The sequence below is a fragment of the Dendrobium catenatum genome, unplaced genomic scaffold (assembly GCF_001605985.2).
Source record: "Dendrobium catenatum unplaced genomic scaffold, ASM160598v2 fragScaff_scaffold_793, whole genome shotgun sequence".
Lineage (NCBI taxonomy): Eukaryota > Viridiplantae > Streptophyta > Magnoliopsida > Asparagales > Orchidaceae > Dendrobium > Dendrobium catenatum.
In genome coordinates this window covers 668,231-682,573 of record NW_021319255.1, presented here as the reverse complement: position 1 = coordinate 682,573, position 14,343 = coordinate 668,231, and the positions used below count along the sequence as shown (strand labels likewise).

The following is a 14,343-nucleotide window of genomic DNA, read 5'->3' as shown; positions in this document are numbered from 1 at the left end:
TCGTCCTAAGTGTTATCCCACCACATATAATCTTCACACTCAAGTTTATGGCACATTTAAAATTTTTAAGAAATTTGAATTAAATGCTTATTCCCTTAAACTTTCTTCTAAATACAAGTCCAATTTTCAATATTAAAAATATAATGTTTTATCAAAGAATTATTAAACCTCAAGATTTACAAGATAATCTTATTATAGAAGACACAAGTACAATGTAACAAGTTCATCGTTCACCATATTTTTTGGATATTGACGACATAATTTTAGAAGAATTCTCCCCATCAATAGGCAAATCACTCAAATTCTTAGTCATATGGAAAGATCAACCTTCTTTGAGGACACTTGGGTGACCAAAGATGACAATAATAAGCTTGACCTAAGTCTCATTGATGAGTACATGAACTTTAACTCTACAAAAGCATAATTCTTTAAGATCTGATGCAGTTGATACATCACTAAGATAAAGGTTAAATACAATATAACAAATAAGGGCACTACATCAAAATTTGAAAGTTTTAAATTTTATCTTAATTCTTTTTTTTTTCCCTTTGTATTAGGATAAATTATCAACATGTGTAATAATATTTTATTAACTCCTAAGGTTTTCTAAAATTGTCTAAACTTGAAAAGACTATAAATAGGATCTCACTTTATACTTTTGGATCATTGAATAAAATTAAATTTTTTTTTATAAAATTCTTGTGAAAATAATTTAGTGGAAGCACTATTTCTCTGTTAAGCTTGGTAGTTGATCTCTTAAGTCCTTAGTGAGTCCTTCGTTACTTTTTCTTACTTTATTTCTCCTCTTTCCCAACAAAATTCTCATTTACACTACAAAACATCAATACTAGATTTTCTCAACCCTAAAATACATTCAACCTCTTTAAAACTCTAGCAAAAATTCCTATGTATCTCTCATAATCTCCCAAAGACTAAACTGCCTAATAAAGATATCCTAGCCAAAAGCTAAATATAGAGTCAATTTTCTCTTGTGAGCAACCAAATTAAAAATATTACAAATCCTTAACCACTAATCCCAAATTAACAAAAAAATTATATTAATTCCCTAATATCGCAAACCTTTGAGTTGAAGTTCCTCCCTTTTTTTCTCGCAAGAAAAGCTTCCATTTAATATCCTAAAAATTTCAACACCAAATTTATCAAATCCTGAATAGTGAATACCCATTTCACAATGACCTAAATAACCCTTTCACCATCACCCTAAAAGGACATAAATCAAGTTGTTGTCTTCACCATTAACTATGATTGATTTATCAATCAATCCAAAAGTTGATAACACCAAGTCTTTGTAGAAATCAATTTTGTAAAAGATCAAAGTTTTTTTTTTTTAATTGAATCAATTAGTGTATAAAAGTACATTAGTTGTTCTAAAAAAATGAGAGATACACACAAGAAAATAAACCATAATTTTTCCTAAAAGTTTATCCATAGGCTATAATAGTAGCCCCTCAAGATCTCTCATAATTTGAAAACAAATAATATCACTCAAATTTAAAGGATTCAATTAAATATTTAATTAATTTTATAGAATCCTTAATTTGAATTGATTACTATAGTTCCCAAATAGTTTTAACTCTTAAAATATTTTCACTAATCCTCATATGGTTGACACATATTGTCAAAGAAAATAAATTAAATAAAAAAAGATAAAATTAGTAATCATGATAAATAGCCTTTAAAATTGATATAATTAGAGGTCTCCTTGCATGTCATATACTCCTATAAATTTAGGATAAAGGTAGCTAGAATCTAGAAAGGTTGGTAAAAATTTCAAATATTAAAGAGATTCTCTCCTTGAGCCAAGAAAGTATAGACTATCAAATTTTTAAAAGATACTCTCACCTTTATTTAGGAAGTTTAACCTTACATATTTTAAGAAGATTTCTTTTATTGATTCTCATAATTAGTCAAGATGTTTATTATCTTAATGAAATATGAATATATATCAATGAAAATAATATTTCTAAAATTTGAAAATCATATTCAAGTCTCAAGGGTTTGGGAGTGATGTTTTGGTCAGTCTTTTCCCACCATCTAAAAGTATGTCGCATAACTATCATAAATCATAGAAAATTTATGTGTTAGGCTGTCAAGGTGAATGTGAAAAAATGTTCTCATATAAATGAAACATAATGTGAACATATGTAGAGGAATTAAAAAAAAAAGAGAAAGAGAGAACAAATTATTCTTATAGCTCAGAAACTAGAGTGTAATCAAAATTTGATATAAGCAAATACATTAATTTAGATTTCATATTGTTACAGTTGAGTTGGGCACCCTCCTAAGAGCTTGAGTGAGGAAAGTAAGACATATAACCTTTAACAAACTCCAAGTAGGTGTCATTAATAAGGAATGCTTATGAAAGCGTCTTTATCTAAGATGCAAGATAGTGAGGAATGCGCATTCCCATGATTTTAACGAGGGTGCTAACAATTCAAATATTGAATAGAGATAAGTTATGATAAGAATAACTTGACATTAAATGATGTGAAAAGTGTGGGTCTCCGAAAGGATTCTGCTTATGGGGTTCGAATACAAAGGGTACGACCGCACTATCCCGTAGGACAAAACGATCGTAGGCCTTTGTTTTCGAACCTCATGAGCATAATCATTTCGGAGACCCACAGGTTTCTCCATCTTCGAATGTTATATTATCCTCTCTTGTGTGCACTCTAGGTTTGGTACTGCTTAGATTAGGTTCATCCTACTCTTAAATAGGGTCTTTTTTTTAGTTAGGTTCCCTTCTTAGCTAGGGTTTCCTCTAGCTTTGGTCCCTTTCCTTCTGGCCTTTTAGGCTATTTCGTACCTTATTAAATTCTCTTATTCCCGTCCGGTTTCTGTGTTCACTCGGCTCTCTCACCCTGAGACCGCCGAGCAGACCCCGACGCCTTCCTACCCTTTGTAGGTACTTGATACCTAAAGATGGATTAGTTGTTGATAGTAGTTCAGACGAGGAAGGAAACTTCCGACGTCAGACTACTAGTAAGCAACATATTCCCCATCAGATGTGAGGAAAGATAGTCGAGAATTCCCATCAAAAATCTTCTGACACTTCTTCCACTAGTGCTGATTGTTCGCTACAGACTAACGAACCTTCCTACCTCCTGTAAATATCCCTCTGTATTCGTACTCCTTGAAAGGATCCTTCTTACTTTTCGGCAGTCTGTGTGGCCACGACGATTTGTCATCTACCACACGATGTTCGCTTCGAAGAGTATAAGACTATCCTTAAAGGGAAAATGCTAATATGTCGTAGGGATATTTGTATTTATATTTGTGCACACCAATCATATTGGTGTTAGCACATAAAACTCTTGATTTGTCCCCCCCCCCTTTGTGAGGGGTTGTTCTATCCAATTTTGCTTGTCACCCCAAGCGTTGTTTGGGATATCAAAACCAATAATTCAAATCCCCTTTTAAGAGGTGATACTGGGTCCATACCCACCTAGGTTAATCAAGTGTGGTGATGTTGATCCAATATCCCTAATTCAAACTAATTTTCCAGAGGTGATACTGGGTCCATACCCACCTAGGTTAATCAGGTGTGGTGAGGTTGATCTAGTATCCCTAATTCCAATTCACTTTCTAAAGGTGATATCGGGTCCATGCCCACCTAGGTTAATCAGATGTGGTGATATTGATCCAATGTCCCTAATTCAAATCTATTTTTCAGAGGTGATACTAGGTCCATGCCCACCTGTGTTAGTCAGGTTTGGTGATGTTGATCCAATGTCCATATGTGAGTTTTCTTCTCCTATTGGTAGTGATACGATAGTTGTTCTTCCACAGTTCATTCATATGAGTTGAATGTGGCCTGAGTTACCAAAGCCAATGTCTCATTTCTTTACATATCATGTATATAATCTATCTCCCTAGTTTTATTCATGTGACTAATATGGCCTGGGTTATCAAAACCAACAATATTCCCCTCTTTATGCTACAGTCATTAGAGGGCATTTCATACTAAGAGTAACTCATGGATATGATAAATGCTCACTCTACCATGTGTTGTCTTTAATAGAATAGGTATGCACAATCTATAACTGTGAATTTAAAAATTTTATACAAAAAATATGATGATAATAAAAAAAGATGGAAGCTCTTAGTTGAGCAGAATCGGTTGCCCTTGTCACAGGTGGAACCCGGTTCTACACTCCAAGAGCCAAAAGTCCCTCCAAAATTTTCTCCTTTATCTCTCCTTCGAAACTTCCTTATGATTGCTTAGGAAATGACCTTGGATTCACTTCTTTTATTATAACTATTCCCTTATAGCGGGAATGGTGTTTTCCCTTGCCATTGATGTGATACATCTTGCTCTAGATGTTAACAACATTTCTTAGTGAATTTTGATCTTCTAGTAGAAAGTCAATCCCCTAACTCCTTTAGCGGCATAGTTTCCCTTTGAGAGCTTGTTCTTAGCTAAAAGAGCAGTTCTTGGGATGCATAAATGTTGCTTGCACTTCTCACAGGATCTCATCAGTTAGTATGAGTGTTACTGAGATTCCTTTAATAATTATTGATCCTTGATGTGATTGTGGTTCTTAGTGGCAAGTGTGTCTCTTCGCCACTTTTATTATCCCTTTTTTAGTATGAAATTATTCATTCCACTTGGTTGTTTGTATGCTCCTCCTTATTTAGAGAGATATACATTAGTCGATTGCTTCATGTTGTACATGATTTCAATTTTACCTAAGGAAATTCTACTTATATTTGGATTACGCATGACCACGACGATTTATCTTCTACCATGTGGTAACTAAAATATAAGCTTGAGATTTCTTAGATGATGAATTACTTACCTCTTTGTTTTTCTCACAGCACCACGCACATATTTGCCAGATGATAATTGAGTGTTTCTTGTCCTATCCTCATCGCCTCGACATATGCGCCGGGTGATAGTTGAGTGTTTCTTGTCCTTTTCTCATCATCTTGACATATGCGCCGGGTGATAGTTGAGTGTTTCTTATCCTCTTCTCATCACCTCGACATATGCGTCGGGTGATAATTGAGTGCTTCTTGTCCTCTTCTCGTCGCCTCGGCATATGCGCACGGTGATAGTTGAGTGTTTCTTGTCCTCTTCGTATCACCTTGGCATATGCGCCGGGTGATAGTTGAGTGTTCCTTGTCCTCTTCCTATCTTTGTAGACATCTGCTCCAGGGTACTATTATGTCTGCCCTAGTTTTTTTTTATTATATTATCTTGTTTTTTTGCTCGTGTTTGCATAAAATCCCTTCTTCTATTCTGTTGTTACCATGTGGTCAGGCAGATAGATGATCTCCCTATCTTTGATTATTCTTCCTTATTGCTTTGTCACATAAAACGGCGGCCTTCTGATGACCCGGTTAGGAGAGTGGAGGTATTAGATTTGACTTATGTTAAAAAAGGTAGGGGTAGACCTAAAAAGACTTTGTTAGAAAATATTATGAATGACCTTTCTTTATTAGATTTAAATGAGAATTTGACTTTTAATAGGACACAATGGAGAAAAAGGATTCATGTAGCCGACCCCACGTAGTGGGATAAAGGCTTGATGTTGTTGTTATTGTATTGCTTTCCTTTGATTTTACTCTTTGTTATTTGCTTTAATTTTCTAGTGATTGTTGAATTTCCTTTGATTATATATTTGTAAGTTTCTTCTCTTAAAACCCTTGTTGGCGAGTAGCATGAGGGATGAAAAATACAGTTTTTTATTTGACTTGGGCTTTGAACTATTTTGAGAACTAGTTATGTGCAGTTTTTTCACTGGTTTTGTGTTCCAAATCATTTTGGAGATGTAATTATATGCAGATTTTTACTGTTTTTGTATTCCGAACTATTTTGGAATAAGCTATACGCAGATTTTGACTGTTTTATGCGTTATAAGCCATCTTGGGATAAGTTATATGCAGATTTTTATTGATTTTGCGCTCCAAACTATTTTAAAAATAGATTGTGTGCAGTTTTTCACTAATTTTGTGCTCCAAATTGATTTGGAGATGAGTTGGAGGTAGATTTTTACTTAATTTATGTTTCAAACTATTTCATGAATCGATTGGACGAATATTTTCATTTGTTTCGTGCTTCAAACTATCTTAAAATGAGATATTCGCATTCCTAGCATCATGAGTAGGTAGAATATTTATTACATACTTGCATTTTGTTGATGTTCGCTCAATATTTAAAACTTTGTGGATTTTACTTCTATTCATGCAAATGTGGTATATAAATGATCTTTGAGAATGCGCTCTTTTGGAGAAGCATTGGAGAATCATATCTCTTATATGTCGTCAAATAATTTGCTCTCGTTATTTCTTTGTAAATATTTGTATTTATTGAAAAACCTTATGAATGTTTTATAACAAAGAGTTTTATAAAGTTTTTGTGGTTCTACCCCATGTCAAAAGAGAGAGCACTTGATTATTTTTTGTGTCGGAAAGAGTTTTGATGGGTTGTTTTTGAAAGAGGTTTTATATGCCATGTTATTTGAAAAATTTTTCACAAATCTTTTTTGGAATTTAGAGCTTTATGATTAGCCTTGGGTTGAAAGTATTTTTAATGTCTTTTCGGAACGAATGATCTTGCTTATATGAGTTATTTTTTCTCTCTTAGTGTTTGCTCCTAGAGTTGAGTTTTGGATGAATATGGTGGTTGGAAAGAAAGCTTGTTTTGATTGTAATTTTGAGAGCTTGCTTTCCTTTTATCATTTTTAGATTTATTTATGAAATAGTAGCTGTAATTGAGATGGGTATTATTCGAGAGCTTTGTTTGAAACGTGGGGACAACAAATGACATCAAAAGCACCTTCTCTCTTATTCATATTATATTGAATTGGAGTGAATGACGCTTTAGAGGCATGTTTGGCTTTGAAGAAGCATACCCAAAAGTAAGATGCCTACATTCCTTTTATTATTTTGATTTTTCATTCCTTTCTTTTTATTGCATTTTGTCGCATTTTTCTTTGCTTTTACTCTTTCTGCCACTTTTTTACTTATGCTTTAAAATTGAATTCTCACAAAAAATGAAAAAATTTAAATGACAAGTGACTCACTTGGTATGCAAACAACAAAAAGATACGTTCTTAGTTAATTGCATTTTTATTTTCGTTATTATTTGCTTATCATATAGAATTTGCTCTAATATGTCTTTTTTTGTGTCACTGCGATGTGCTTTTGAAAAGCGAAAAGAAATGAGCTTTGGAGCACTAAGCGAAGGAGCATGGACAATCAAATCCGAGCATCAGTCGCCCCCATTCAGTCTGGTGGGAGCGCTACGGGCGGAACCACCCGGTGTTATAAGTCTCCTTAAACTTAGAAAGCCTTTAGGGGCCCTGATGGCTGTACGCTTCATACCTTTTAGGACTCTGTAGAAACTTCATTTTATAATTAGGATTATTTTTCTTCTGTTTTAGATTCCTAAACTTATTGACATACGTACGAACGTCCTAAGGGTTAGAAACAAAACTTCTTTTAGTTCAATAACTTTAGTGACACATAAGGACAAAAATTAAGGACCGAAACTTATATAGCATAAACTTATGATGTATGCTCCTTATAGGATATAGACATCAAAACATAAATTTAGTGACACATTTTTTTAGGTTTAGTATATTTTAATCTACTAATAATTAACCAATCAAATTAACCTTAATTCAACTCTTAAAAATATACTAAAACACTTAATTTATATTCAAATCATAATTAATATTATATAATCATTAAAATGTAAAACCTAAATTAAATTCAACGAATCAAATAATCAACTTCTTTAGAAGTCTTTTATCATAATGAGTTATGAAAGTTTAATATACATCTTTTAAACTTTATGTTGGTTAAAAGTTGATTACTAAACTCGTTTAATTTGATTTAGATTTACATTTTAATGGTTATGAAATATTAATTATAATTTGAATACAAATTAAGCATTTTAGTGCATTTTTAAGAGTTGAATTAAGGTTAATTTGATTGATTGATTATTAGTAAATTAAAATACAATAAACCTAAAAAAACGTGTCACTAAATTTATGTTTTGATATATCTATCTTATAAGGAGCATACACCCTAAGTCTATGTTATCTAAGACTCAGTTTTTAATTTTTGTCCTTATGTATCATTAAAGTTATGGGACTAAAAGAAGTTTTGTTTCTAACCCTTAGGACGTTTGTATGTATGTCAATAGGTTTAGGAATTTAAAACTGAAGAAAAATAATCCTAATTATAAAATGAAGTTTCTACAGGATCCTAAAAAGTAGGGAGCGTACAACCATCAGGGCCCCTAAAAGCTTTTTAAGTTTAAGTAGACTTACAGCACCGGAGGCTATGACCCGGTGGTTCCGCCCGTAGCACCCCCACCAGACTGAATGGGGGCGACTGATGCTCGAATCCGACTGTCCATGCTCCTTCGCCTAGTGCTCCAAAGCTCTTTCATTTTCGCTTTCCAAAAGAACCTCGCAACAACATAAAAAATGTGTATTAGAGCACATTCTATATAATAAGCAAATAATAACAAAAATAAAAATGCAATTAACTAAGAATATACCTTTTTATTGTTTGCATATCAAATGAGCCACTTGTCATTTAAATCTTTTCATTTTTTGAGAGCATTCAATCTTAAATCATAAGTAGAGAAGCGGCAAAAAGACTAAAAGCAAAGAAAAATGAGATAAAATGTAATAAAAAAGGAATAAAAAATCAAAATAATAAAATGAATGTAGGCATCTTAGTATTGGGCATGTTTTTTCAAAGTCAAGATGCCTCTAAAGCGTCCTTCTCTCCAATTCAATATAATATGAATAAGAGAAAATATCTTTTTGATGTCATTTGTTGTCCTCACGTTCCAAATAAAACACTCGAATAATCCCAAACTCAATTATATTTATTATTTCATAAATAAACCTCAAAATGATAAACGGAAAGCAACCTCTCAAAATTACAATCAAAACAAGCTTTCTTTCCAACCACCACATTCATCCAAAACTCAACTCTATGAGCAAACACAAAGAGAAGAAAAATAACTCACATAAATAAGATCATTCGTTCCAAAAAGACATCAAAGAGACTTTCAACCCAAGGTTAATCATAAAGCTCTAAATTTCAAAAAAAAACTTGTAAAAAAATTTTCAAATGAAAAGGCTTTCAAAAGCAACCCACCAAAACTCTTTCCGACACAAACAAAATGATCAAGTGCTCTCTCTTTTGGGGTGAGGTATAACCACAAAAACGTAATAAAATGCTTTGTTATAAAACATTCATAAGGCTTTTCAATAAATATAAATATTTGCAAAGAAATGACGGGAGCAAATTATTTGACGACATACAAGAGACATGATTCTCCAATGCTTCCTCAAAAAAATGTATTCTCAAATATCATCTATATACCACATTTACATGAATAGAAGTAAAATCCACAAAGCTTTTCATATTGAGTGAATATCAACAAAGTGCAAGTATGTAATAAATCTCCCACCTACTCGTGATGCTAGGAATGCGAATATCTCATTTTAAGATAGTTCGGAGCATGAAACAAATGAAAATATGCGTCCAATCGATTCCTGAAATAATTTGAAATTTAAAACAAATAAAAATATACCTCCAACTCATCTCCAAATCAGTTTTGAGCACAAAACTAGTAAAAACTGCACACAATCTATTTTTAAAATAGTTTGGAGCATAAAATCGATTAAAATCTGCATATAACTTATCCCAAGATGGCTTATAATGCATAAAACAGTCAAAATCTGCATATAGCTTATTTCCAAAACAGTTCGAAACACAAAAACAGTAAAAATCTGCATATAATCACATCTCCAAAATAATTTGGAATAGAAAACCAGTGAAAAAACTGCATATAACTCGTTCCCAAAATAGTTCGAAGCCTAAGTCAAATAAAAAACTATACTTTTCATCCCTCATGCTACTCGCCAACAAAGGTTTTAAGAGAAGAAACTTACAAATATATAATTCATATAACTAAGAAACTGCCACTTCTCCAAAAGAATATAGTTCCAAATACGTTTTACAAGATAACTATAAATGCTTGCCACTAAGATAAAAGGCACATGAATGCTCTTAGCCATTCCAAACACCCTCCCAAATGAGATTATCAAACCTTTCAAGGTAAAGAGACCCGCCTTGCACATTGAATGATCTTAATCTCAAAAATTGAAACTAAGACAAAGCAGTATAGCATTTGGTTCCTAAAAAGAAAACAAACTCACATTTAGAGTCCATGAAGGTTTTCCAACATTTCTAAACATTCACATGCTCACCAAAGGTATATGAATAAATATGATGCTATCTAACAAACTGGTGCAAATTTAAGATGCATTCATAATTGGAATTAAACACACATGGCATTCAGGAGCCACAACACTTCATCTCAACTATTGGAAGAAATAACTATACATTAATCACAAAGGAAAAATGAGGCGGTAACAATGTAGCTCTTCATTTCAATAACAAGTCTAACTCCAAATGTAGTGACCATTGTGACATATAAATCAATATAGGAGCAAACTTTCATATACAAGAGGCATTAATTTTACATGCATGCATATTGCAATCATCTCTTCTCTAAGCAAAAAGAATAAGCTTCAGATTTCGATTTCCCTATTTTTTTAAAGAACTTAAGCAAATATGCATAAAACTGTATAAGGGAGTATATCACATTCAATTCTCATGATGAGACAAAACCTTAACCACCAAGATTTTCATAACATCGTGTTCAAATGTCTATATCAAGGTTCAAAGGTATACGACAGCAATTGACAAAAATAATCCATGGAGTAGTGCATGAAAATCTGTCAAAGTTTGCCAGAACCACATAGCATATAAGTTAAAATGTCTAAATACGATCATGTGCGATTGATGAGATATAAACTATTTCTCTCGACATGATTCAAGTAGTGGCTAAACATACACGTATTGTAATGATGATTATCATTGTAGTGTTGCTACCAATATGTTTATACGCAAGAAAAAGACATAAAACTCGTACCAAAGTCTTCACATAAGATTTCGGCACAAGCATAACCAAATGTCTCATCATGCTACTCTACTAAGGCATTTCACAGAGCAATTAGCATACGATACTACAAGAAATCATGGAGAAAATCAATGTGAGGGTCATACTTCACACTTTAAAAGAAAGAGGACTCATAAACATATTTAGCTAAACCAATCACGAAGTAGCTCACATAAGCTTGGCCAAGCTTTTAGAATGGCGAAGAGTAATCATAACCACTTAAAGTTCACCACGACATTATCAGAAATAAATAATTTAAGCTCAAATGTACAGACTAAACAATATCAAAATATAAGTTCTAAAACAAAACCATTTGATCTCTCAACACAAAACCACAAGTTATGTAGGTGTAAATCAAGAATGAGAGGAGGGAGGGAGAAAAGTAGTGGGAGAAGAAGAGAAAGAAGATGAAGAAGAAAAAGGAGTAGAATAGGAAGAAGAAAATGAGAAAGAATGATAGGAGATTTAGGAAAAGGAAGAATGAGAAGAAGCAGAAGAAGAAGAGGAAGGAGGAAGAGAAGAAGAAGAATGAGAAGAAGGAAGGGAAGAGACTTATCTTGCAAGAAAGAAGAAAGGGGCAACAACTAGAGCTGATCGGCGGCGTCGGCCTAGACCCAGGCGGAGTTGAAGGTGGTGAAAGCTGCGGTCGGTTTCGGCCTCTGAGGTGTGCGAACCAGGGAGACGACGAGAGAGGGAGGGAGGCGAACGTCGGAGACTCACGAATGGGAGTTTCCGAGCGCTGAAGATTCGCGAACCAGAGAAGGGGTTTTGCGAATGCTTGGAGGCAGAGGAGAGGGGTTCCGTCTGGGATGTTCAAATGGAGAAAATTAGGAGACCAAGAGGGAGCTGGAGTCGTGGAGTCCAATGGGGAGAGCCTCTCACGCCTGGAGCAAATGCATGCCGCTGCCCTAAAAAGGAAGCCCGCCCATTTCATGCATCTCATGACAGTCATTGGCATACACGCGAACAGAACTTCATATCTCTGCCTCGACTGCTGAAGATCGCGGACGTCAAGTGAAGAGCTCAGGTCAGAGCACCGATTTAACTCAAACCATTCGATTAAATTCCTAATTTTATATGGGATTCAAATTGATTAAAAAGTAATTGGAATTTAATTAGAATTGGTTTAGGCTGATTTGAGTTGGGTTTGGATGTGAATTTGACTCAAATTGGCCTGATTTAAAAATCGGATTAGGCTCGATCAATTTAATTAAATAAAACTCAAATTGAAATCAATTTGGATCAAATTGAACTCATTGCGGTCAAAACAAACTATTCGGGCTTGAATGAATATGGTCGAGTCTAATTTTAATCAATTCGAGCCAATTCGAGCACGAATTGGGCTCGACGAGGTCTAATTAAGTCGATCGAATGTGCTCGATTGTACTCGAACGAAAATCGAGGTCAACAAAAAAGATCATAAAAATGTGGAGAAATAAGAATGCATCTTTTTAAATAAGCCAATCAAATGTAAGTGCAATAACTTAATTTTCATAATAGTAAAGCTTGAAGATGACAAAGATGATCTAAGGAAAACAAAAAAGAGGCCGAGGATTATAAATCTAATGATCAACAAGATAGCATGGACGATGACAAACCTACAAAATAAATTGAACGTAAATAAGGGTATTGTTAGGCCATACATGCTACAAACTTAAGAAGCTTAATTGTATTGGTTTAAAAATATATTTACCAAGATTTTTGGAGTTTGAATGCAACTGGAACTTCAAAATCCATTATTTTACCATCATAATTTAATATTATGATTATCATTTTGTACTTTTGACAGTATTCAAAACCTTCATTGCCTGTCCCAAGTTATAAAGTAAAGACTGAAGGTTGATGTTAGGTAGATAGCCAACAGTAAAAATTATATCAAAACTACTAAGATGAATTCAAATTTGAATTATGCTACTGTTACAGCATTCCCCATAAGCGATGCACTGTAACCTAACTTAACTATAAAAGAAATAGGTAAGCTCTTGCTAAAAAGTCACCTATATGTGATGTGCCATAACTTAACAATATTGGAAAATCCAATAATTTACTCTGAATACTCCAAGGGCAGTGGTTTCCATATATTTATAACTTTGCCATATTGTTCTCTATAAATATTGGGAGGAATTCTCATTCCAGGACCTCCGAGAAATGCTCAAGAACATTTTCTTGTATGTTTACCACTTGAAGCAAATTTTTACCCAACTAAGGAGTGAGGGCTCATTTAGTTGCTTGTAAATAGAAAGTACATTTTAGCGAAAGATGATTACATTTACACACTTATGTTAAATGTGATAATGAAATCACTTTCTGAGAATTTTGCGAAGATTGGTGATGGGTTGAAAAGTTCAACTACATTCAATCAAGCGACCCAATGAAATGATCCCGCAGAAAAATCCCCAGCCTGATCTAGGGACTCATGTTCGTTACTGTGACGACAAAGCCAAGAAGGCACAAATCCAGCTCCTCCAACTGTGGCGAGTGCAACAACAGAGCTAAGAAGCCTCAGATGTTCAAACAAAGACACAACAACGTCCTTTTAATTACTTATAAATAAGTAAATAACGCATTTTTTTTCTTCCCGCTGAGCTGAGGGGCAGAAATATAAGCCCCAAAAGAAAAAAATGATAACCAAGAGGCACTAAAACTCTCTACTTCCAAGCCTTCCTCCAAGAATATACCTTTCTACTGCAAAGTCCTTCATCTGCTGATTCAGATCACCTCAGTCAAAAAAATCAACCATAATACAAATCCAGAAAACCATGCCAAGCGTATACAATGTATAGACTGAACATAGCAGAAGACGCACCTGTTCACCAATAAAACCCCAAGGCAGAAGCAAGAGATGCAGAGGAAGCAGACCATTCTCTTTGAGACTCCACCCATCACCCTCTGGTGCCTCGTCACTAGAATGGCTCCCATTACTCTCCCAAAAACCTCTACTTAAATGGCCTCGCCCTCAAGCACCAACCGAAGCAGCTGTCGCCATTAGAGGAAAAGAACAAAGGTCCAGCCTTTCACATCACAAGGCTCCTCCAAGTCCCACAATCGGGGCGGGAGCACACGAAAAGCTACTGGGCCGTAGGCATTGATGGCATTTCAAGCAAGCAATGCAGAAAACGGAGGAATAAAAGGAGCGGATGGAAATTAATGGGAATCGAGGAACGATGGATTTGTTTCCTAAAGAGACTTTTATTTGAACTCTCTACATTCCACATCAAAGCATTTTAGCAAGAATATATGTACAATTGAGGATTTTTATTGAAAGTTTTTTAATATATTATCTATTATGTGAGAAGAAAAATATTTTTAATTTAAAAAAATTA

General features: G+C 34.0%; 1 protein-coding gene across 1 annotated transcript in view; it reads right to left on the bottom strand.

The window, feature by feature from the left end:
* LOC110116659 (beta-1,6-galactosyltransferase GALT31A) overlaps positions 1 to 14,085 on the bottom strand; it is a 29,586-nt gene extending 15,501 nt beyond the window's left edge. The window contains exon 1 of the mRNA XM_020850336.2: positions 13,827 to 14,085. Coding sequence (XP_020705995.1) covers positions 13,827 to 13,939 — 113 coding nt within the window. The 5' untranslated portion in view covers positions 13,940 to 14,085. The remainder of the gene's footprint in view (positions 1 to 13,826) is intronic.
* Positions 14,086 to 14,343: the final 258 nt, after the last annotated feature.